Below are 23275 nucleotides of genomic sequence, written 5' to 3'. Positions count from 1 at the left end.
TAAGTAACAAAGTGCAGTTTTGAAATCTGTGATTAAAATAAGTGCTGTTTTGAATGGTCCAGTGTGCCATCTCGATCCAAAATGATGCCTATTTGTACCCAAGCACAGCCAGAGACTTGCTCCTTGATCTCATCAACCATCATGCAAAATTTGGTCACAGTATCTGAAGAGGAGTCCAAATGCATAGTGAACAAACTATATATAACATCTACATGGACGCACGGAATATGCTGTTGGCGCCTACTTTGGCTACAAATCCAACGTGGTGACAAAAGAGCCGGAGGCAGCACTTACTCAGTTTTGCATCACCAAGTATAATTGTCAGACAATATCCTCACCATCATAAGACATAGACCAGGAGAGGGAGAATGTCCTCTGTCATCTTTAGATTACATCACTACCCTAACACTGAAACAAAACATGGGAGAGCAGACAGAGAATATTTGCCTCTAAAACTAGACAATTTAACGGTCTTGCTAGAACATTCTGTCTCAGCAACCATTGCTCAGGATAGTTAAGGTGGCACTTGTAAACAGAGCTGAGTATTTACTGGGGAACATTCAAATGAAAAAGAAAATCACAGAAATCAACTTTACAACAAAGCATTAAAACAGAACCGGTGTTTTCATTTCCCAGATGGAATCACTTCATGAGGAAATACTTGAAAACTCCTCTGCTAGGATATAGCACTGCTTTCAGAAGGTGCATTTGAAGCCATATATATTCTCAGGAATCACCACCCCAGTACCAAAAAGTGGCATGTGTTTGCCTCTTCCAACAAACACCCAGCAGTTCTAACCTTTATCCGGGGGGGGGGGGGCATTGCAACCTGCTTTAGGGTCCATACAGACATACGCAACTTGATTGATGGAAGCACTCACTGTTCTTTACCAAATGGACAATCCTCTCCAGGGGTTCTGCTAGTTGAGAGCAGAAGTCAGCATTGTACAGCAGAGATGTCTGGCAGCTGCACCATCACAAATCCACTCACATCCCTACCCTCTGGGATGCTTGTTCTTTTCTTCTATTTTTACTAAATTTGTTAAGTTATTTTATCTTGCCCAAAGAAACTCAAAGCGACTTACAACCAACCCAAAAAACAGAGATACATGAAAACCAAGTCGGGGAACAGAAACACATTAAAAACATCCCATCCTGGAATCCAGAGATGATATGGTCAGATAGAGAAGGTAGAACGGTAATAGTAAGAACGATGATAGAAGGAGAACACTGGTACTGGGTGGGCATCTATATACCTAATGGGAGCAAGATGGAATATTTGAAAAAATTAGAGAGCCATCTGATGAATTATATGGGACAAAAAATAATAATAATGGGCGATATGAACGGAGTCATTGACCCAGAACTAGATAGAAATAGTACAAAGAAAGGTACAAATAAGACAAAATTACCAAAAAAATTCATGGAGATAATGGGAAATTTAAACCTAATAGATGTATGGAGGTTTAAAAACCCGTTAAAAAAAGAATATACACACATATCCGCCCGACACCACTCTGCGAGTAGAATAGATTCAATATGGATCCCGAAAGAATTGTCATCAAGGATTCAAAAATCCGAAATAGGACCAAATATCCTATCAGACCACAACCCGGTTACTATGATATTAAAAAATGACCAAAAAGACAGACAATGGAGGTTAAATGTTTTTTTATTAAATAATGATAAGATCACTCAGGAAGCAATAGAAAGATTAAAGGAATATTTCAAACTTAATAATAATAGTGGAGTTGACCCACTAGTTGTTTGGGATGCAGCAAAGGCGGTAATGCGGGGTTATTTTATTGCACAAGGGGCCAAAATTACAAAAGTCAGAGAACAAAACAAAGAAAAACTCTTGCTAGAGATAAAGAAAAAGCAAAACCTTCTATATAAAAAGTATAATAAAACGTTAGAACAAGAAGTTAAAATATTGAGAATGCAATTTGAAAATCTAATTGATCAAGAATTGGAACGACAATTGCAATATTGGAAATATAAAAACTTTGAATGGGCCAACAAACCTGGCAAATTATTAATTTGGCAAATAAAAAAAAGGAAAAATGAAAAAATAATAAATAGAATTAAATCAGAAGGAAATTATATATATAAAACCGAAGAAATTTTAAAAATCTTTCAAAAATATTATGAAATTTTATATCAAAAAGAAGAAAATTCCCCCCAACAAATTGACGATTTTCTAAAGAAATATAAATTACCAAAGATCTCAAAAGAAAAATTAAGCCAATTAAACAATGAAATAACAATCTTGGAAATAACAAATGCAATTAAAGATATGAAAAAAGGGAAAACCCCAGGCCCGGATGGGCTCCCAATAGAATTTTATAAGGAGCTACAAGAAGCATTATTAAATCCGTTAAAAGATTTAATGAATTTGATTCTCCAGAGAGGTAGTATACCTCAATCATGGAAAGAAGCTCAGATAACATTAATACCGAAGCCACAAGCAGATTTGGATATCCCAGGCAACTATAGACCAATTTCACTCCTAAATAGTGATTATAAAATTTTTACTAAAATAATAGCGAAAAGATTAAATAATATTCTTGAAGAAATTATTCATAAAGATCAGGTAGGGTTCATAAAGGGAAGATATGCTAAAGATAATATCAGAACAGTGGTAAATATCCTGGAATGTTTAGAGGACAGAAGAGATAAAAAAGCAGCCCTTCTTTCCATTGATGCGGAAAAAGCCTTCGATAGGGTATCATGGCTTTTTATGACAAAAACATTAGATAGTTTAAATTTAGGAAAGAAAATGGATAACGCAATCAAGGCAATATATAAAACGCAAGAAGCCAGAATATCTATAAATGGCAAATTAACAGACAAATTTAACATTATGAGGGGCACCAGACAGGGATGCCCCCTATCTCCAATTCTTTTTATAATTACTTTGGAAATTCTATTTAAAAATATAAGAGAAGAAGAGAAAATTAAAGGAATTGTAATTGGAAGGAAAAAATTTAAAGTAAAAGCGTTTGCCGATGATGTAATAGTAACTACTGAAGACCCTGTCGAGGGCATCCCCGCAGCAATGGAAAAGATAAGAGAATTTGGAGACCTAGCTGGCTTTAAAATAAATCTTGAAAAATCAAAACTCTTAGTGAAAAATTTGGAGGGGAAAGAAAAAATAGAACTTCAAGAAAAAACTGGACTAAAAATAGTAAAAAAAATAAAATACCTGGGAATTCAAACAACTGTAAAAGGAATCGACTTAATACAAGAAAATTATAAGGAGATTTGGAAAACAATCAAACAAAAGCTAGAGGTATGGAACAAGTTGAAATTGTCTATATTGGGGAGAATATCAGCAATTAAAATGTTTGTGACCTCAAAGATGAATTATTTGTTTCAAAATTTACCTATATTAGGGGATCAGAAAAAAATATTCAAAGATTGGAAAAAGGACATCGCTAAATTTGTTTGGAACGGAAAGAAACCTAGAGTAAGATACAAAATTATGATAGATTCTAGACAGAGAGGGGGGTATGGTCTACCAGATTTAGAAAGTTACCATGACGCGGCAGCGATATGGTGGATTAAAGAATGGATTCAACTTAAAGATACTGACCTATTAGACCTGGAGGGACAAGGGCTGGGATTCGGCTGGCATCATTATATGTTAAAGGAAAAAATAGTTAAAAGGAATACTTTCATGTATAACATCATTCGAAAATCGCTATACTTAACATGGCAGAAATATAGAAGATATTTCGAGCCCAATACACCCTGGTGGATTTCACCATTAGAGGTAGTTGCGGTGAGGAGAAGGAACATGGAATCAAATTGGCCGACATACAAAGAGTTATTAATTCAAAAAGACGGGAATTGGCAGATAAAAGAATATTCGGAAATAAAGGGATTATTAAACACTTGGCTAGAATATTTTCAAATAAATCAAAGGCTACAAATTGACAGAAAAATAGGATTTAATAAAGAACCATCCAAATTAGAAGAAATATTATTGGTGAATAAAGATAAATTTATATCAAATTTATATCAAATCATTTTAAAATGGAAAACAGAGGAGGAAATGACCAAAGATTATATGATAAAATGGAGCCAAGACATAGGACAACCAATAATAATGAAGGATTGGGAAAGTCTTTGGAAAAGAGATCTTTATTTCACACCAAATTACGATTTGAGAGAAAATATATTAAAGATGCAAAGCAGATGGTATATTACACCAATTAAAATGGCCAGATTCTACCCGGGGTCAAGCAACATCTGCTGGAAATGCAACCAAGAAGTAGGAACTAACATACATATGTGGTGGAATTGTAAGATAATCAGGGTGTATTGGGATTCGATTTATAAGGAATTAAAGAAAATGTTGAAGTACTCATTTAAGAAATGCCCGAAACTATTCCTTTTGGGGATGATGCCCAATGATATCAAACCCAGTGATAGATGCTGTGTCAGCTATGCGGTAGCCGCTGCGAGAATACTAATTGCAAAAAACTGGAAAACCACAAGCGCCCCCAGCAAAGAAGAATGGCAAGGAAAACTTCTTAACTATTATAATTTGGCGATAAAACACGATGAAATCAGTAGTAAAAAAAACAAAGAATCCAAAAGTAATTGGAAACCATTTCTAAATTATTTGCAAAAAAAGTTAGAAATTCCACAAATTTTTTTGGATATTTAAAGGGCTCTTTAATAAATAAAGCTAGCAAACAAGGATATAAAGAAAATTTAAATGAAATTATGTAACATCACAAAACCGTAAAGTAAGGTATGCAGAACAACCAAAAGGAATAGTGGGATGAGTTTAGAAACGGTTGTGAAGTCAACGGGTGGGTTAGGGGGGGGGAGGGATTTGAGGGGATATAATCGGGTGAGAACGGAATAAGAACAATGTAACTATTAGATGTATTACTCATTTTATGGTATTGACTGTATATAATAAAGTTTTCTATAATAATAATAATAAAAAAAAAAAACATCCCATCCACTTCTAAAAGGCCCCAGATAGTTAAGCAGCCACGGGCCTGGTTGTAAAGAAAAGTTTTTGACTGGTGCCTTAAGAGACTTAATTATGGCAGCTGGCAAGCCTCCCTGGGGAGAGCATTCCACAAACAGGGAGCCAACACTTAAAAGGCTCCATCCTCCAGACCTCTTGTGAAGGTCACACACAAATAAGAGTCTCAGATGATGACTGCAGGGTCTGCATTGGTTTATATGAGGAGAGGTGATGCCTGAGGAAGTTCTTGAGCTGCATTTCACTTTTTGATGGCACCAATTGAGCTTTTAATTTCATGAATATACAAGAAGTGCCTCAAACATTTTCCCCCAAAGTCGGACCACAACATCACACAGGGCCGTCTCTAGGCCCGGGCCAGGTGGCGTAAGGCACCAGGGCACCTGGCCACCAGGGGCACGGAAGGGGCGCCGAACGGCTGGTGTCTGGGAGCAGCTGCTGCCGGCGCCCCCCCCCCCCACGGCGGCAGTAGCGTGCGGCCCTTGAACTTCCTCTCCTCTCCTCGTGAAGCAGAATCAGCGAGACTCCTGCCTAGAGTGGCACCACGCGCCTGCTGCCACTCTAGGCAGGAGTCTCGCTGATTCTGCTTCAAGAGGAGGAGAGGAGAGGAAGATCAAGGGCCGTGCGCCCTCGGCGGGTCACCCCAGGTGCCGATGTGGCGACTGTGGCCGGGGCTGCTCCTCCTCTTGCTGGTCGTGCTGCAGGGCGGGGAAGCGCTCCCGGCTCAGGGGGTCCTGAGGCCGCTGCCATCCTCTGCCTCCGCGGCACCCGGTGGCCACGACGCCGCGTCCACCCTGGGCAGCAGCGGCAGCAGCGGTTTCCCCAGCGGCGAGGCGGCATGGAGCAGCAATGCCTGGAGGGAGCCTCCGCCATGACACGCCAGGCAAAGTGCTGCTCAGTAAAGGTCAGTAACTGGGAAACAGGGGGGGCGGGCGCCGGAGGGACCTTTGCACCACGGCGCCGGATGGGCTTAAGACGGCCCTGACATCACACCTGCATTTCTTCCCAGAAAATGTACAGAGCCCCTTCCTTAGAGGTAGCTCAGTGGCCACTCACAAAACCACTGTGACTAGTCTGAATCTCAACCTCTGCCTTCCCCACCATTACTGAACCTAAAACTTTCTCAGCTGTTCAAGTTGCTGCAAAAAGAGGCGAGCAAAAATTCATTACTAGGCTGCTTTTCAATCTTGCTTCTGTTGACAATGATAAGAGACAACACTGGAGAGCTCCTAAAGCTCCAAATCTAAGGTAAGGTCAAAAACAGCTTTCCACTCCCAGCTCTGCTGTTTTAGCTTCATCAGCTTCATCAGACCAGAAAAATTAAGAGGATTTCCAAGGACATTTCAGTCAAATCCCCCCCCCCCAGTTGAAAAGCATTTCATTTTGATTTTGTTCCTACAACAAAATGAACCATAACCGTAGCCATCAATTGCCTACCAGGTATTTTGTCCAACACAGCTGAGAAACTTGATTTTTCCAGGCTCCCCTAGACTTGGCAAAGCTCGGAAGAACCTACAGCTTTCTAAACCCGATTTCTTTTGTGTCTTGGGCTTTTATAACTATTGACAAAAACTAAAATATCATTTTAACAATAGATTGGATGGGAAGGGACATTTTTTGTGGAAAGAGCCACACTATACAGTAGTTATCAGAGAATTAAAAGCTACATATACATATACATTAGACTAAGCCTCAATAATTAAATGTGCTTCTGAACATGTTTAAAGGCTTAGTTGGAGCAACTCCAGACATTAATACATATTAATGGAAGGGTTTCCCTGCTGCATTAGATTAGGAGTCCACCATTTAGTCCAGTGTTGTGTTTGACTGCTTATATATAGTATTTTTATTTTGCTCATCAGCCAAATTTTGTTCTGAGGCTTATTAATGTAAAAGGTGCAACGCAAAAGAAAAATGGACTGGGAGGGAGAATAAAAAGCAAACTCACGCACCAATTCCCAGTTGCAATATTTTTGTAAGTGCTCTTTTTGGAAGCTCAATAGGAGGGAATGCATTATTTGCTTGGCGGAGGGGTCCTGCAGGCAGGCAGGCAGGCAGGCAGGCAGGGAGGGAGGGCTTTGCTGTCTGGAGCAGATCTGGGCAGGGTGTGCAAACAGGGGAGGGGGTCCATTGCACAAGTGTACATTCTTGTGCTGATGGAACAACTTAACTGGAGACTGCCCAAATATTTTAGCCTCATGTGTAAAAATGCTCAAGAGCCTAAATATAATCACCCTTTTAATGCCATATGACAGGCATTCTGATTCCAAAAGAGAATATACATGTCATCTCCAGAAAGCCTGCTTATTTACCTTGGCTGCACTGTGCGTTCTCCTTCTGCCGTGGGAGAGAATGAGAGCTAAGGAAAAGAAGCACTCAGTGAACGGTGAGAGAAAATGGACTGGTGCCTCGTTGATCTCGTAGCACTTTTTAGGGACAAAACATCCTGTAAATCCTACAGATGGAGAACCAAGACTCAGCAAGACTATGGTTAGTTGAAAGCCCTGCGAGACTGCTGGTCCATGCCAGCTCTTTCACACATTTTCTACATTTGGTGTTAAGTGAAAGGTGTTGCACTATGGCTCAACTCAGTTTCAAATTATCTGTCTCCCCAGACTCTCTTGTCATTCTTATTCTTTTTTTCAGGGTCTGATGTCTGCTTCTGGAAAACTTGCAGGGAATAAGAGGTGGATGTTGTCTACCCAGGCAAGTTTAACGGACCTTTGCATGAAGTCAGCCTTTGCCAACCTGCTGCTCTCCAGATGTTTTAGACCACCAATGGTCATGCTGGCCAGGGTTGACAAGAGCTGTAGTCCAAAGCTTCAGGAGGGCACCAGGTTGGTGAAGGCTGGCTTGCTCACTTGCTTTGCTCTGACTGGCAGCAAGTCGTCAGAGTTCCAGGAAGAGGAAGGCCTTCCCACCACCTGCCCCTGGGTCCTTGTAACGACAGATGCCAGGGACTGAAAGTGGAATCCACTACTGAATGCAAAGCATAAGCTACAATATCTCCACCTGACAGTATTGGCTAATGGGCCCCCATGAATGAAATGATAATTAAGACAAATCAGAGAACGAAGCACGAAGGGGTACAAGCTCTTGCAACTGAGGTAAGACACAGCTGGGAAGACATGTTAGAAATTTGCTTTTAAGTGTGAGAAATAACAACTTAGACAAATGCAAGGAGCCTTACACTGTGCCAGGCCACTGACTGGTTCACCTAGCCTGGCAGACTCTGCTCTGACTGGCAGCTGTTCTCCCTGCTCTCAGTAAGCCCTGCCACTAGAGACCTTCTTCAAATTGGGACCTTCCATGTGGTTCACTGCTGAGTGACAACCTCTCCCTAAGGATGCAGCAAACTTTGCATAATAAAATGAGGAATGCATTGCGATCCTTGGTTCTTCCTAGGTATGTAAACAAGCCGGAAGGCCTGGGAACTGTCTCATAAAATTCCACCAGACAATGGCTGGGATCTGAGCAGCCAATAGAAGGTTCATGCAGGGACACTTGTCTCGGGCAAAAGCCACTCGATCCTAAATCGTGGCAACCCACTATAAACAAACATATAAGTACATGCCAAACATTTAGAAGTATATACCTAAATGGCATGTTTCTCTTTGGAGGGTGAAAGCGTGGGAAGACATATACCAGTGCAATCCCAGAATCTTTTCATTCAGTCCTCCTGTGCAGATCAGGGACAAGTAGGCACGATTTATAGCAGAGAGGCTTTTGGTGGGCAGAGGGTGGTCAACTTCTTCTTTACAAAAAGGAGGCCTTCTCAGTGGTGGCCCCATGGTTATGGAATCCCTTCCAAATGAACTATGCTCGACTCCAAACCAGGGATGGAGACCCTCCAGTCTGTAAGCCAGATTTGGACTGTGTGGCCATTTCAGTCAAGCCACGCTCACCTGCCCTACACCAGACATCATATTTCAGCTCGGCCAAAAGGGGCTTTGCAGGCACTGCCGACTGGGAGTGCCTGCAAAGCACCTTGCACGGTGCCTCCCAAGCACTTGGCAGCCAGCTGATTGTTAGGTATGACAGGTGCTCTGTGCAGGGTGGTTTGCAAAGAGCCTGACATCCAGATGGTGCTTAGGTGTTTGGGGAGCACTGGGCAAAGCTTTTACAAATGTCAGCTGTCTTACATCATTATGGCATCAGATGATTGACCAGTAAGTGGTCCTGCACACCTGCCTACACTGGTCCCCAGGAGGAGATAAAATATCTGGCCCACTGGGCCAAAAAAAAAAGGTTCTCCACCCCTTCTGTAAGTTGCCCTCAGGTGTTTTATAAAGCATTCAAGGTTTAGTTGAGGCCCAGATTCTGAACAGCTTAATTGATTATTGATTAATCAATACAAATATATCTAATAATACACCAGATTGCAGCCTACTTGAAAGTAGTATGATGCTGATTCCAACAGAACTTTTCCCCAAGTAAATATTCACAGGTTGCAGAGTATCATTAACTGGCTGACAGCTCCACAAATTTTGCTGCTTCCCTGAAAGGGATTAAATTGCAGTGAATTATCTTTAGAGCATTTTGCAAAGGATACATAGAGAGTCAGAAGTCTTGGGGTATTGCTGGCTTTTAGAGATGCAGTCAGGAATTCTTCCAGCCTCATTTTTAGATCATACTCCCAAGAATCCTAGAAAAGCAACACACAAATCAGAACTGTTTATCAAATATGTACAGCAATTTTCTCCAACGCATACCAGCATTTTGCAAGCCAAAAAGTGAGGAATATGTCACTTAAAACATGGCTCCTGGTGAAATGCAAAGAATAGCAGACAATTTGGGGTAGTTTTATGTAGAAGAAGCCATGGCAGTTTTATTAAGAGGATTGCAAATGTGGATGGGCCACTTAAGCTACAGTAGGGCAATTTTGTAGGAGCAGAAACCACCATGAAGTTCTCTTTTGCAAACTTTGTTGAAATGATAAGAGCTGCACAGAAGCTCTTGCACAGGAAAACCTTGTGGACAATTGTGTATACCGAAAGCTAAGCAGATCGTGTCCTAATGAGTCACAGTCTTTAAAGATCTTAGTAACAACTAACTTGGATAGGGTACTGTGGTCTCTGTGAGGCTGCCCTTGAAAAATACAGTCATACCTCGATTTAAGTACACCTCGGTCTGAGTAATTTCAGTTTAAGTACTCCGTGGACCCGTCTGCAACAGATTAATCCACTTTCCATTACTTTCAATGGGAAAGTTCGCTTCAGGTTAAGTACAGACTTCCGGAACCAATTGTGTACTTAATCCGAGGTACCACTGTACTTGGAAACTGGTTCAGAACAGATCCGTCAGAGTTTGAATTGGGAAAAAGCATATTGAACATATTCCTCCAATATTAAACCATCTTACCTGGTTACCAATTTGTTTGCAAGTCCAAAAAGTGTTAATTTTAACCTGTCAGACCCTAAACAGTCTGGAATCAGGAGATGGACTCATATGTACCTAAGCTATTCAGATCAGTATTTTTAAGTTCTTGTCCATGTTCCCAAGCCTAGAAAACGGGTCAGAGAAGTTTCCCCCTTGCCCCGCTCCTTTCCCAGGGAAAACCCACTCTTTAGTGCTAAACTGGAACAAACGTCCATCTGAAGAAAACCCAAATTGCTGTTTGCTGAGCGCTGGAGAGAGGTTTTCCCTGGGGGAAAGCAGTGGGACAAAAGGAAGTGTGAGTCCTGAGATGCAACAGTTGAGCATGTGGGGAAAGGCCTTTCTGGCCACAACGCCAGATGCTGAATGCCCTCCAGAGTGAGGTACTTCACATCCAGTCACAGCTGGCCTTCTGACATGCTGACAATAAGAGGTGGCCATTTCTGCAACAGACTCAGCATGCGGATTTTAAAGGCAATGGACAGCTTGCACCCTGGCTGATTTTCTCTCTTGTTTGGCAACTCTTTTAACATATTTTGATCCATCAGGCACCTGGGGTTCTTCAACAATTTTGGGAATTCCACAATTTTTAAGCATTGCTGAGCTAAAAATTAATACTGCATCCCCCACTCCTGACAGAGAAGCCATCATTCATCATTCCTTGTGATTTGGAATGTGGGATTAGACCCAAGACCGTAATCCAGTATAATGTTTCTTACAGCTTCCTCGCAGGAACTGGTGGCAGCTTCTACACTGTGGAACTCCCTGCCTGATTACATTTGGTAGACACCTTCACTGGAATCCTTTCGTTGCCTGCTAAATACCTCTGTTTAGGCAAGCATACCCTACATCTAAAGGTGATGTGTATTTTAATCTATAATGTTAGCTTAGAAGATATATTTTGAATGTTGATTTTACTAATTTTGCTTTTTTAAGAATTTGAAAGATTTTTCATGACCATTTTTTAAACATTTACTTTTTCACCTATCTATACTGAAGTGCAGCAACCAACCTTCAATAGTCCCATCCACCTGTAGCAGCAGATTTTATTGATTATTTGTATATTTTGTATTCTTTGAAAACCCTTAAATCATTTTGGGCCTTTTTGCAGTTAAGCAGTATAAAATTTCTGTTAAATGATAAGATAAACAAATATCCACATCCTATTGCTGCTGATCCTGAGGGTAGGATTCTGCCACCATGACTAGCAGCCACACAGTACATACCTGGAAAAGTTCTTTGAAAGATGGGTGGATCATAGGGTTGGGAACAAAAGGTAGGGCATAGAATGGAAGGAATTCTGTAGTTTGGCTCAGTGCTGCCCCTTTGGTCTCCAAATAGGTTCTAAAACGTGCAACCCTTTCATCCAAAGATGCTTTGTTCTAAAAACAACAACAAAGAAACAAAAGTCAACAACTTGGAAAGCAGCATGAAGGAACTCACGGTAGGCATCTTGGTTCTATATATCAGTTGGGTTCTATGTGAGTCACCCTTTCCCATAAGTGATGTCTTGAGGAGGGTGCATGGAACCAGGATGGCAGAAATGGAGGAAGCAGATTGCACTACTCAAGCACAGTGGTTGCATAGCCACCAATCAGGAAGTCCCCCATTCCAATAATCTCTCTCATCTACCACAAATTCACTAGGTGGATTTAAGTAAGCCTCCCTCTCTTAGCCTCAGTCCCCTAAACGAAGGTTACCAGACGTCCCCGTTTCCCAGGGACAGTCCCCAGATTTACAAACCAGTCCCCCGACAAAATCCATCTATTTAGTAGGAAGTTGAAAAGTGTCCCCGGATTCATTGAAAAAATCTGGTAACCTTACCCTAAACTGCAAATGCAGTGTTAATAAAAAAACCTCTGGGTTGTTGGAAGCATTACTAAGATAATATATGTGAAGTACTTTTCAACAAACCTAAAGCACTATGTAAATCCTAAGTATTATTAAACACAACTTCTGTGTTTTCTTCTGCAACTTGCATCTTGCCTGTTATCAAGTTTCTCTGACTTTTTCTGGTTTCAGAAACGGCACAGGAGTCTTCCAGCGAAACCAACAATGGGATTTTTTAGTATTATTTCAGATCTACTGGGAGCAGTAGAGATGCAATAAATATTTTGTTCTCCAGCTTTTTGACAAAGTATCTTTAAATACCTGCAATTTTGAGTAGCCAATAGCACTATAACACCTGCCCAGCAGTTTAAATTGAGCAGGGACCCAAACAAAGAGAAAGCAAAGGACCACACAGCAAGACTCTCTATTTCTAGAAGACATCAATTCTCACCTATTAAATACTGCAGGCAGCCTGCAGGTGATCTTATTGAGCCATCCAAACTGACTCTTCAGAGCCACTGGGATATTTTGGTGCCTTATTGCCAAAACAGACTGCCCTAATTTTTTCCCCTGTGTGCTACACAAGTACTACTAAGCTTATATTGCTTCCTTTCAAACTAATCCTAAACAGTTGGTAAAAACTTTATCTGTCCATTGGTCACTGCTGAGCAAATAGTGACCCCTGTGAACCATCTCACCATCCGGAAGGGCATGAAGGACCAAGAATTTGGGAATGCAACTCACCCAAAAGTACTTTACACTTGATAACGGGCGACAGGATTCAGTGAAAAACTTTGCATGCTTACTGTGTTAACTACGGCTTATTCCCTAGGCCTAGTGTATTTAAGACTGCATTGTAAGGTTTGTTACTCACATGGTAAACCCATGGTTTCGAGGATCAGGAATGGGCACAATGGAGACTAAGGTCTATGCACTCGCTTCTCTCCTTATCCACAAACCAGGATGCCCCACCAGAATAAAAACCATAGTCTGGGAAATCTGTTGCATCTAGACATTAATAGCCAACTATGATTTGTTGGTAGGCAGAAGCAGAAACTTCTAATCTCCTCCTCTCCTACACACAAGAAGGGGAGGAGTAAGCCCATAAGAACTGGACCGAACCATTATGAACTGCAGGTGAGAGCTCCCAATTGAATGATCCTAAAAAATAAAAAATAAAATCCCTCTACAAAGAAAGCCAAGCTGTCAGGGTTAGCTAGAACCCTTCTCCTTGACATCTAATTTTCCTCTACAGAGGGGTTTTTTATTTTATTGTTTGTATAGAGGAGCACATAGTCAGAAGACCTACCTTGGACACTCTAACCATCTTAGTGAGAACTAGGCTAGAGCCACAAACCTAACTGAAGCTAGAAAAGGGGTGAAGCCAAGGGGTTATTTAAAGACACGGGGTCTCAGCTGTTGACCGAATCACAGCCTTCTCCACTCACTTAAGAAAAGATAAGAGTAAAAATCTACAAGGGCAAATTTATTTTAAAAGAAACATACAGGTTTTCCCACACTGTGCTTTAACAGATAGATGGCAAAATGGATGTGAAGATAGAATTCTAGCTTCTGAGCCACAGCTTCATTGTCTCGGATTGAGGAGGGAATATTTTCTTCCCACAGTTCAAAGAAAACATCCTGGTCTCCATCAGTGAAGGACGTTAGTAGATCCTTCCAAAGAGAAGAAGAAAAGAGAGAAGTTACGTATTTAATATATCACTTCCTTCGCAATGTTAAAGATGAAATCACTTATACGGAAACTGTTCAATTCCAGAAAATCCCTTTCCGAGATTCTTCATCGACCTATCTGCTCAACAGCGTAAAGGCTGATCAAGAGTACCTAAGTCAGGGCACCATTTCTGTGCCAAATCCAAATAGTACAGGTAGCACAATGCAGTACAGGCACTTAAGAAACCCCTGTGCAAAGCAGAGCAGACCTCACTGCTCCCCACCTGATGGGCAGAGAGTTCAATTCTGCTTGGTTCAGGTTTGTCAACCCCTTCCCTGAGCACATCTTGCTGGGTATCTCCCCCACCCAACCCAGACAGCCAACTTTGACAGGCGGGCGGGATCCCACCCTCCCACCTGTCAACCACCTAACATAATAATAATAATAATAATAATAAATTTTTATTTATACCCCGCCCTCCCCAGTCAAAAACCGGGCTCAGGGCGGCTGACACCAACAGAACCACAATAAAACATAAAAACAATTAATTAAAATACAGATTAAAATACAGTATTAAAATTTAAAGTGCAGCCTCATTTCAAGTAGGCCATAAGTGGCTGACACCAACAGAACCACAATAAAACATAAAAACAATTAGTTAAAATACAGATTAAAATACAGTATTAAAATTTAAAGTGCAGCCTCATTTCAAGTAGGCCATAAATCCAAGCCATGAGGGAGAAAAACACAGGGGTCAGGCTGAGTCTAACCCAAAGGCCAGGTGGAACAGCTCTGTCTTGCAGGCCCTGCAGAAAGATGACAAATCCCGCAGGGCCCTGGTCTCCTGGGAAAGAGCGTTCCACCAGGTTGGGGCCAGTACTGAAAAGGCCCTGGCTCTAGTAGAGGCCAATCTAGCCATCTTATGACTCGGGATCTCCAGAATATTATTGTTTGTGGACCTTAAGGTCCTCCGCGGGGCATACCAGGAGAGGCGGTCCCGTAGGTACGAGGGTCCCAAGTCGCATAGGGCTTTAAAGGTCAAAACCAGCACCTTAAACCTGATCCTGTACTCCACCGGGAGCCAGTGCAGCTGGTAAAGCACTGGATGAATGTGATCCCGCGGCCGGGACCCTGTAAGGAGCCTCGCCGCGGCATTCTGCACCCGCTGGAGTTTCTGGGTCAGCTTTAAGGGCAACCCTGCGTAGAGCGAGTTACAATAGTCAAGCCTGGAGGTGATCGTCGCATGGATCACTGTGGCCAGATCGGGGCGAGAGAGGTAAGGGACCAACTGCTTGATGCGGCGGAGATGGAAAAATGCCACCTTTGCTGTGGATGCAACCTGCGCCTCCATGGAAAGGGAGGCGTCAAAGGTTACACCCAAACTCTTGACAGAAGGCGCTGGTACCAATTGAGCCCCTGCAAAAGATGGGAGTTGGCCCCCCAACCCCATGTCGCCCCGACCTAGCCAGAGGACCTCTGTCTTCGAAGGATTTAACTTCAGTCGGCTCCCACGTAGCCATCCAGCCACAGCTTCCAAGCACCTGGTGAGTGTGTCCGGGGCCGAGGCAGGGCAGCCGTCCATCAACAGACAGATCTGGGTGTCATCAGCATATTGATGACAACCCAGCCCAAAACTCCGGACAATCTGGGCAAGGGGGCGCATAAAGATATTAAAAAGCATTGGGGAAAGGATTGCGCCTTGCGGGACTCCACACACCAAGGGGTGCCGCGGCGACAACTCCCTCCCTAGCGCCACTCTCTGTCCCCGACCTGAGATGAAGGAACGCAGCCATTGTTGGACTGTGCCCTGAATCCCCACGTCGGCAAGGCGGTGGTCTAAAAGGTCATGATCGACCATATCGAAGGCTGCTGACAGGTCTAAAAGAATCAGCAGTCCCGACCCACCTCGATCCAGCTGTCTACGGAGATCATCTGTTAAGGCTACCAGAGCTGTCTCGGTCCCATGACCAGGGCGAAAGCCGGACTGAAATGGATCTAGAGCCGATGTTTCATCCAGAAACCTACCAAGCTGTTCAGCAACCACTCTCTCAATTATCTTACCCAGGTACGGAAGATTCGAAACCGGGCGATAATTGGATAGATCTAAAGGATCTAGAGATGTTTTCTTTAAGAGTGGACGCACCACTGCCTCCTTCAACTCCTCTGGGAAAGTCCCTGTGCCCAGGGACAAGTTGATGATCTCACCCAGGGGGGCCCGTACCTCATCTGGACACGCTCTAATCAGCCAAGACGGGCACGGGTCCAGGGAGCAAGTGGTGGGCCTTCCAGCCCGGAGGAATCTGTCTACATCGGCAGGGAGTATCTGATCGAATTGGTCCAATACTGAACTCGAAGACAGTCGAGGGGCCTCCAGTTCCGTTATTGTATCCAAATTGGCAGGGAGGTCACGGCGGAGTGTCAAGACTTTCTCCGCAAAAAAGCTCGCAAATGCCTCACAGCTATGGGTCAAATTCGTATTTAAATTTGGCTGTTCCTCTAGGGTTGTTAAAGACCTGATTATTCTAAAAAGTTGTGCTGGGCGAGAGCTAGCGGATGCAATGGAAGCTGAGAAGTAGGACTTTTTTGCAGCTTTCACCGCCATCTCATAGGCTTTCATAAGTTTCCTGTAAGATGTTCTTGAGGCTCCGTCGTGAGCACGCCGCCATACTCGCTCTAGCCGTCTAAGGTCCCGCTTCATTTTTCGAAGCTCCTCAGTAAACCAAGGGGCCCGGTTTCGGCGGGGTCGCAGAGGGCGCTTAGGTGCGATCTCATCGATGGCCGCCAAGAGCCGGTTGTTCCAGTTCTCGACCAGCTCTTCTAATGAGCCGCCAGGGGGAGCAGGGTCCCGCAAGGCCTGACGGAATCCGTCAGGATCCATCAGCCTATGCGGGCGAGCCCAAATAGGCTCGCCACCCAAGCAGGGGAGGGGCGGGAAGTCAATCCTGGCTTTCAGAGCGTAGTGATCAGACCATGGCACTTCCACAGTTGGGGACATGATCACGTCTATACCCGCACCAAAGATCAAATCCAGCGTGTGGCCTGCTTGATGTGTGGGACCCAAAACAAACTGGGAGAGCCCTAGTGTCGCCATGGAAGACACCAGATCCGGAACCCGTGAGGAGGGGGTGGCATCTGCATGGACGTTGAAGTCCCCCAAAACCAGTAGGTTAGGGAACTCCAAGGCCCAGCCTGCCACCACCTCCAGCAGGTCCGACAGGGTGGCTGCTGGTGCGCTAGGTGGTCGGTACACCAGCCAGACAGCCAAGCCCCCCTTGGTGCCCCACACTAGGCCAACACATTCAATGCCGGTGATTGATGGTGATGGCAGAGCCCTGAAAGAGCAATCCTCCCGGATTAACAGTGCTACCCCTCCCCCCCGACCCACAGTCCGCGACTGGTGGAGGACGGAGAAGCCCGGGGGTGTTATTTCATGCAGGGCAACTACTTCGCCCTCACGCACCCAGGTCTCAGTCACGCAAGCCAGGTCGACCTCCAGTGAGATGAAAAAGTCTCTCATAGTGGCGGTTTTATTGCCTATAGACCTGGCATTGCACAACACCAGTGACGGAGGTGGGTAATCCCTGCTCGCCCTACCCTCGTCCCTCGGGATGGGGCGAAGATTGGAAGGGATTCGAGCATCACCACATCTCAAAACCCTTCGCCTGTAAAATCTACCCCCACCGCCATACCTCCCTCGCCCTTCCATGGTGGTGATCCCAAACCCCATGTTGGCCTCATCTATAAAGGACTGGTATCCCCTCACTAACCAGTCATCCCTGGGCCAGGTCTCTTGGGTCGGAGGGGTATAATGATGGAGTATGGAATCAGCTGGACAAACATCCCCACTAGGTATGGCCCATCCCGCAGCACCCCATGTAAGGAGGGCGGCCCCACAATGGCCCACTAGCTGTCAATCCCTTTCTTGCTCATGGGATGACCGAGGGGCTGCTAACTCTTTCTGGGCCTTTGGGAATATTAAAGAAGCATGTGCTGTAAAATGGGGATCATTCGCCAACAGAGAGCCAGCTTCCTGCTGAGGAACTCCATCTGTCCTATCTTGCCAAAGATGGAATGGGGAGGAACGGTTGTCTTCGTGGGTTTTGGGAGTATTAAGCAAAGGACCAGCCTGAGTATTTTGGATCAAGAGTCTATCAGCAACCTGAAGTTCTTTGGGAGTTGTTAACATGGAGTTATCATGGTCGCCAGGCTCTTCCTCTACATTGCTATCACTTAGGAAGAGATCCGAGTGTTGGACCGATGTCCTTCCTTGGGATGGAAAGTTGTTGGGCATATTTAAATATTGTGTTCCAGGCTGTAGTGTCCTTATACTTTGAATTGAAATCTCCGATTTTATGCTTAATAATCTTCTCTTCAGTTCTTGTATTTCTGAGCTCACGACTTTCTCTTCCTCTTTCATATTTATGATGTCTCTATTGTTTAGTTTGATTTCCCTTCTCAGCATTTGTTTTGATTCTCTGTCAGGGACCAACTGTCTCACTACTTCATCTTTGAAAACCCTTACCGGGTGGAGAAAGTAAGACCGCCATAAGATGTTTTTCATCTCCATAAGTCGGGATGGGAATGCCGGTTTACTAAAGGTCATAAGTAAACGTGTGGCATTTCTTGTGTTAGGCAAGAAGTGGAAGTTTTCCAGGTCTACTTTTTTATAATGGCAGTTCAAAAGCTGGGATAAGGATGTTGTAATTGACCTGCGATTCGTCCACCTGTACACATTGCGATGAATCTCAAGCATAATCTGGTTCTTTTGGAGAACTTGGCAGGACCTTATTTGGTCCGTGACTTGTATTGGCAAATCGTTAACATAGCTATGCCTGGGCTTTGTAAAGGGAGGGCAGATATTCAATTTCTCCTCTATATTAACTATTTTTGTGAGAATTTCATTCAGTCTTTGGAGAACTAAGACCATAGTTTCTGCAGACATCATGCAAATTTCTTGGTAAGGGTGCATGTCTGGAATCTGCTGGCAATTAGCTCTTTTGCTGTTTTGTTCCAAAGACATGGGTGGGTCAGCGTTTGGAGTAAGGGCAGTCTCTCCTCCTCCTATCCTCTGGATTGAATCATCTCCAACCCTCCTTGAGAGGAGAGGAGTCAGGTCATCTCGTTCCCTTGGAGAAAAGAGTGGGGGGGATCTCCCGACATCATTACTCACAGTTTGCTCTCTTTCAGGGTTAGGAGTAATGGTATTCGCTTTCGACCGCTTCTCAGCTTTAGAGGATTTATGAGTCCCAATTATGCTGTTTTGGTTCTTCTTGCTTCGTTTTTTCCTTCTAACAGGCATTCTAAGGAATTAGCAAAGTTCTGTCGAGTCAAAACCAGGTCTTTTAACAGGTGGAGGAAAAACAGCCAGTGAATAAAGACGAAACTGCAAGTTAATCGCCAGGGCTGCAATCAATCTTCACTCGGCGTTCAGTGATTACGCTAAGTCGAGTTGAGCCATAAAACCATAAAATAAAACCACAAAACTAAAAACAAAAGGAGACAAACTGATAAGGCAACTAATGAACAATTTAAGTGTCAACTTAGGATCAAAAGGTGACTAAAAACTGCTTAAAAGCTTGATTGAAGGCGGGAGGCTCTGACTAAGCTACTGCCTCCGCCGCCATTTTGGCTCAAAATGGGTCTTCATAAATGTTCTTCAGTCGTAAAGAACATGCTCACGGTTACTATTACCATTATTATTATTAAATTAATTAAATCTGTAAACCACCTGAACATCCCAGGGCAGTTCACTACTTTGCAGAACTTAGGAGTGGGCTTTAAGTGATGAGGGAGGACATCCCAAATGAGAATCCCTTCCAGCATGGACAGGGGAAAGCAGATTTGAAGTAAGGGATCACCCTCAATGTGGTGAGGTGTGGACTACCACAGACAAACCTGAGCCGCAAAAAACTTGGATTTTAACTGCAAAAGGACTCCCATACAGATGAAGCACTAATTTCACAAAAGAGAGAGACGTTACCTGAATTATCAGAGCCTTGGAGTCCTTCACTGAACTACCCCCAGTTTTAGGTAATGGTTTCCCTTTTATTTTGCATTCCTTTGTAAATGTTTTCACTGTATCTTCAAATTCTGCAAACTCCAAATACTGCAAACACAGAAAGTTAAAAGAAAATCTGCAATAATTCCCATTAAAAGACATAAGCAACAACAGATTGAGGCAGCAGAACAGAAACCTGTTTGGACGCCTGACCTTTGCTAACTAGAAAACTGGAGAAAGCCGTAGAAATACACGATTGGGCACTAGACAAGCATGACCTCCATATCAACCTATACATTTTCAGACTTATTGCATGTGCACAAAAATTCTATGGATTATGTAGGTTCAGAGCTTGATGTCTACACAGACCAGTCTAATGATTCACCTCCAGTGACTGCAATGAGGTTTGTATATTGACCACTGAGGAAGATCCCTAGTAGGTTGAAATGTGTCTGGTTCTCAGTATTATTGCTGGTCATAGGAGCTTTGGTTTCCAGGATTATTGTAGGCTCTTTGAGTTTGATGACTGCATTTCAGAGACTTCATTTATATGTTATAAAATACCATATTTATATATATTGCAGTAGTGGCCTGCATATACAGTGGTACCTCTACTTACGAATTTAATGTGTTCCGAAGGCACATTCGTAAGTCGGAAAAAATTGTAAGTCGAATCTCATAGGAATGCATTGGGAGAAAAAATTCGTAAGTCGAAGCAACCCTATCTAAAAATTCGTAAGTAGAAAAAATCCTATCTAAACCGCATCCAAGATGGCGGACGGAGCTCCATTCATAAGTAGAAACATTCCTAAGTAGAGGTACCACTGTATATTTTTATACATACCCAATGTTCTGCCTTAAATCTACTTGTTGAGGTTCAGTTCTGTATTTTCTGTTATATGTGTCTTGATTATCTTTTCAAGAGTTGTTGGAGGACGATTTCACATCAACAAAAACTGTGCTGTTGACTTTTTAAGGTTTGATGTTTTATTATGCTTTTGACTGGCAACCCAGCCAGATGGGCAGGGTACAAATAATAAAAATTATTATTATTATTATTATTATTATTATTATTATTATCCCAGTAATTCTGGACCACCCTGCGGAAGTTCAGCAAATGTTAAACGAGCAGCCTCTTCAAAAAGAAAAACGCACCTCCTTCACCATTCCAAGTAGGTCTGCTTCGTAAGCAAGGACGTCTCCCATCATAAATGTCAGACGACTCTTGTAGTAGTGCAACCTGCGATTACAATGTGAAGGGCAATACAAAACAGTACATAAGAAATAAAGCGTTGCTTTCAATCAAAATTAGCTTTTCCAAATAATAAAAAATCATCTCGCTTAGGAATCCAGCATCCTGCTGGCGGCTCCAGACAATTCTTTACTTTTATTTTTGTAAATCTATTTATTTGGGTTTTTCAAATTAAAATTTTACAATAACGTATCTACATACAATATAGAAACAAGATTCCACAGAATCTCCTGGACTTCCCTCCTCCCCTTTGTGGGTCCCATTGTTAGTCCTTTCCTCCTGCATCTTTCATAATAACCCAAATCTTTTGCATCTCCATTATGTCCATAGTTCACTATTAAACTACAAGTGTTATTCCAATCCCACTAACAATTTTAGCTTTTTACAATGGTTTTTAAGATAAATTTCCCAATTCCTTATTAAAATCCTCCTGACAATTCATATTGTCAGGCTGACCCTCCTCCAGTAGGAAGAACCATGCATGCCAATGGGTGAGCATGTTCTCCCTGACTAAAGTCTAGTCCCATAACCATAGCCAGGGGATTGATTGCGGCTTGAGCTGGCCATTACATTCTGACCCTCCCAGCTACTGTTTGGAGTATCCGAATGTGTTTCAGGTTCACGAGCTCTTCCCTCCATCTGTCAACATGCTGCTCTGTGGCCGGGTTTCGTAGAACCAGCTGCAGAGTTGGAAGGGATCCCAAGGGTCATCTAGTCCAACCCCCTGCAATGCAGGGATCTTTAGCCCAAGGGTGGAGCTCGAAAACCCACAACCCTTGCCTGTTGCAGGGGGTGGAAGCTGCTCCCAGGCTGCAGCTCCCAGGGGAGGTTCTCTGCGACTTTCAAAGCTTGGATGCAGCACCATTTCTGCACAGGCAGAAACCCACCAGGTGAAGCTCTGCTCCGCAGAGAGAGGCTGCGAGGGAGGATACACTTCACCTGTTGAATTTCTTGCCCGTCGTGCAGCAGTCTTGAGGCGAGAGAAAGGGGGCGGGGAAGGTGCCTGGAGGAAAACCAACACCCCTCTGAGCATGTGCAGAGTGCCTTTTCCTTCTCCCCTCCCACGTCACAGCCACCAGGGTCGGCAGCCCGCAAGACGCAGCTTTCTTTCGGGAAACCCTCTCGAGGCTTCGGAATAAGGGGAACCCACCGACCTGGCTTACCTGCTCCGCTTCCCGAGGCTTCGGAGAGTAGGCCGCGCTCCTTCTCCCCGTCGCCTAGCAACGGCAGTCCCGCTCAGCTCCGGCCCCTCCCTTCGGGCTTCCACCCGGTTGAAAGCCACGCGGCTCCTCGGAACCAATGGCAAGGGAGTGCTACATCACGTGGGCCTGTCAGTACAAACAGAGGCCGGGAAGAAGGTGGGGGAAAGAAGCGTCCTAGCAACGGGCTGGCTCAGGGGAAGGAGGGAAGAGAATGCTACGAAGGCGGAAGCCCCAGAGGGATGCTGGGAAATTGCTTCTTTCCAAGGATGCTGGGGAAGAAGGGCATGATGGGATATTCCCTCCCAACAGGTTCTGGGAAAGATGGGGCAGTAAAGGGGCAGCCATTTTCTCACTTGGGCACACATACTTTTAACTTTAGAATGTTTTAAAAGTTTGGCTGTTGGCTTTCCTTGATATTAATGTTTTATCATTTTGCAAACCGCTATATAAATGTTGTTGTTGTCACTATTTTACTGTATTTGCGTTTCTAATACAATTCCATATCTAGGAAATAAACGGAAAAAATACAAAGACCACAAAGAAGAAAACTCTGAAAGATAAAAGAAATAACAATTTTAAGATATTGAAAAATAAACTGAAAACCAGAAAATTTTCCTCCACCGATTTCCCATCCTCTCCTTCTATGGTTCCATTTGTCTCCTCTTTTTCTCACATTTTTTGATTCACGACATCTATTGCAACTGCTTATATACACATTCGTTTTTTCTTACCCTGCTGAAAATCTTACCATCCTGCTAAGTTAATTGTTTGTTTATAATGCATTTTCTTCTCTGCGTATTCTAACAGTTAAAAAAATTGTATACGTTTTTAAAAATGTATGCATTTTATGAAATAATTAATAAAATGAATAAATACTTGAGAGCAAATGCCTTGCTGAACTCTGTGGCGCTTGCTTGTCAATGGGCACTCACAGGAT

At 43.4% G+C, this 23275-nt stretch overlaps 1 protein-coding gene across 4 annotated transcripts in view; it reads right to left on the bottom strand.

Annotated features, from left to right (window-relative positions):
* The window catches only part of ARMC9 (armadillo repeat containing 9), an 85897-nt gene extending 63483 nt beyond the window's left edge, over positions 1–22414 (bottom strand). For 2 of the 4 annotated variants that reach the window (XM_060274281.1, XM_035133035.2), the window contains exons 1-7: positions 22300–22414; positions 21040–21124; positions 19867–19992; positions 13721–13888; positions 11611–11766; positions 9561–9653; positions 7321–7345 (exon numbers count right to left, since the gene is read on the bottom strand). In XM_060274281.1, coding sequence (XP_060130264.1) covers positions 7321–7345; positions 9561–9653; positions 11611–11766; positions 13721–13888; positions 19867–19992; positions 21040–21093 — 622 coding nt within the window. In that variant the 5' untranslated portion in view covers positions 21094–21124; positions 22300–22414. Of the gene's footprint in view, positions 1–7320; positions 7346–9560; positions 9654–11610; positions 11767–13720; positions 13889–19866; positions 19993–21039; positions 21125–22290 lie in introns of all 4 variants that reach the window. The other 2 variants (XM_060274283.1, XM_060274282.1) reach the window with 2 other exon arrangements.
* Positions 22415–23275: the final 861 nt, after the last annotated feature.

This window comes from Zootoca vivipara, chromosome 5, assembly GCF_963506605.1.
Source record: "Zootoca vivipara chromosome 5, rZooViv1.1, whole genome shotgun sequence".
Taxonomy (NCBI): Eukaryota; Metazoa; Chordata; class Lepidosauria; order Squamata; family Lacertidae; genus Zootoca; species Zootoca vivipara.
This window is presented reverse-complemented; position numbering and strand designations above follow the sequence as displayed.